The sequence below is a fragment of the Plasmodium gaboni genome, chromosome 13 (assembly GCF_001602025.1).
Source record: "Plasmodium gaboni strain SY75 chromosome 13, whole genome shotgun sequence".
NCBI lineage: Eukaryota > Apicomplexa > Aconoidasida > Haemosporida > Plasmodiidae > Plasmodium > Plasmodium gaboni.
Window position 1 is genome coordinate 1,750,649 of NC_031493.1, and position 1,589 is coordinate 1,752,237.

The 1,589-nt window shown below is 16.7% G+C and overlaps 1 protein-coding gene across 1 annotated transcript; it reads left to right on the forward strand.

Annotated features, from left to right (window-relative positions):
* Positions 1–180: 180 nt before the first annotated feature.
* Positions 181–1,589, forward strand: PGSY75_1350400 (putative ubiquitin-activating enzyme E1; the record flags this gene model as incomplete). The annotated part of the gene is made up of 1 exon (XM_018787538.1): positions 181–1,589. A coding segment is annotated over one exon (1,409 nt), but the record flags the coding sequence as incomplete, so codon positions are not given.

Consider the following 1,589-nt stretch of genomic DNA (forward strand, 5'->3'; position numbering starts at 1 on the left):
AATTTTTCTATATATATATTATCTTTAACATTCAAATTACATATAACAATATCTATATGTGTTTTTATTTAATATTACCTTTAAATTCTTCCCAAAATAAATTAATTTTTCCTCGCTTTTGAACTTGGTTAATTTTTTAATTTTTTATTTTTTATTTTTAATTTTATTTTTTTGTGTAATATGAAAAATGAAGAATATAAAAGATTAATATCCTTATGGGGTGTAGAACATCAAGAAATATTGATGAGTAATTCTATCCTTTTTTTAGGTAGTTCACTATTAATATTAGAAATATGTAAAGGTTTATTTTTGAGCGGTGTATCTAATTTGACTATTATAGACAATGAAGTAATAGATAAAGATAATTTAAGAAATTATAAATTATATTATAATTCATGTAATTTAAATGATTATAAATGTAAAGTGATAGAAGAATATTTAATAAGAACAAATAGAAATATTAATATTAATATTAATTCTATAATAGCAAACCCAATGGAATATTTTAATAATATTTTTTTAAAAGAAAGAAAAAAAGTTGAGAAATATAAATGTAATGATAAAATAAAAACACATATAGATATTGTTATATGTAATTTGAATGTTAAAGATAATATATATATAGAAAAATTATGTAATAAGCATAATATAAATGTTATAACATGTAATTACACTAATATGATAGGTTATTTAAATATATGTTTAAAAGAAAATAATCACTTTTATATTCATAATAATAATAATTATTATTATAATAGTTTTTTTTTTTATCATTATATAGCCTTATCATTATTCAACATACCAGAAATAAATGAATATGTAAAAAAGATAGAATATACCTCTTTCAAACATAACCATGTAACAAATAAAATTCTTTTCCTCATTAAATGTTATAAGGATATATATAATATAGAACAAGAAAAAAAAAATATAATAATAAATAAAAATAAAAATAAAAATAATATTAATACTAATAGTAATAATAGTAATAGTAATAATAATAATAATAATATTAATAATTATGATATACATTCTAGTGAAATAATAAATTGTAATGATATATTATTATATATTAAAAACAAATTACTCTTAACAAGTTTATCATTTCCATATTGTCAAAATATAACACATGAATTCTTAACATTGAACAATATATTATGTGTAATAAAAAAATATAAAATTCAATCTGACATCCATAATTATCATAACAATTTCTCTATATCTAAAAATCATATATCTTTCTTTTTAATTGTATATAAAAGTTTTATCAAAGAAAATCATGATTTACCCTATCTATATGATGACATAAATTTTGAAGAACAAAATATTAATACAATTTTAATGAAAAAAAAACAACAGGATATACAAAAATTAAAAAATATAATTAATAAGAAAAAAATCAAATATTCTTTTTACAAGCCATTTACTATAACTTACTTTCGTTATTTTTTTTCTCACTTTCATAATATAAGATATATAGCAAAGGATCAAATTAAAAATAACGATGAATTATTGAAGCACTGGCATAAATTTTTGTGTCTATATGAATATAGCATGGATAAAAAAGAAAATAAAAATAATATATATAG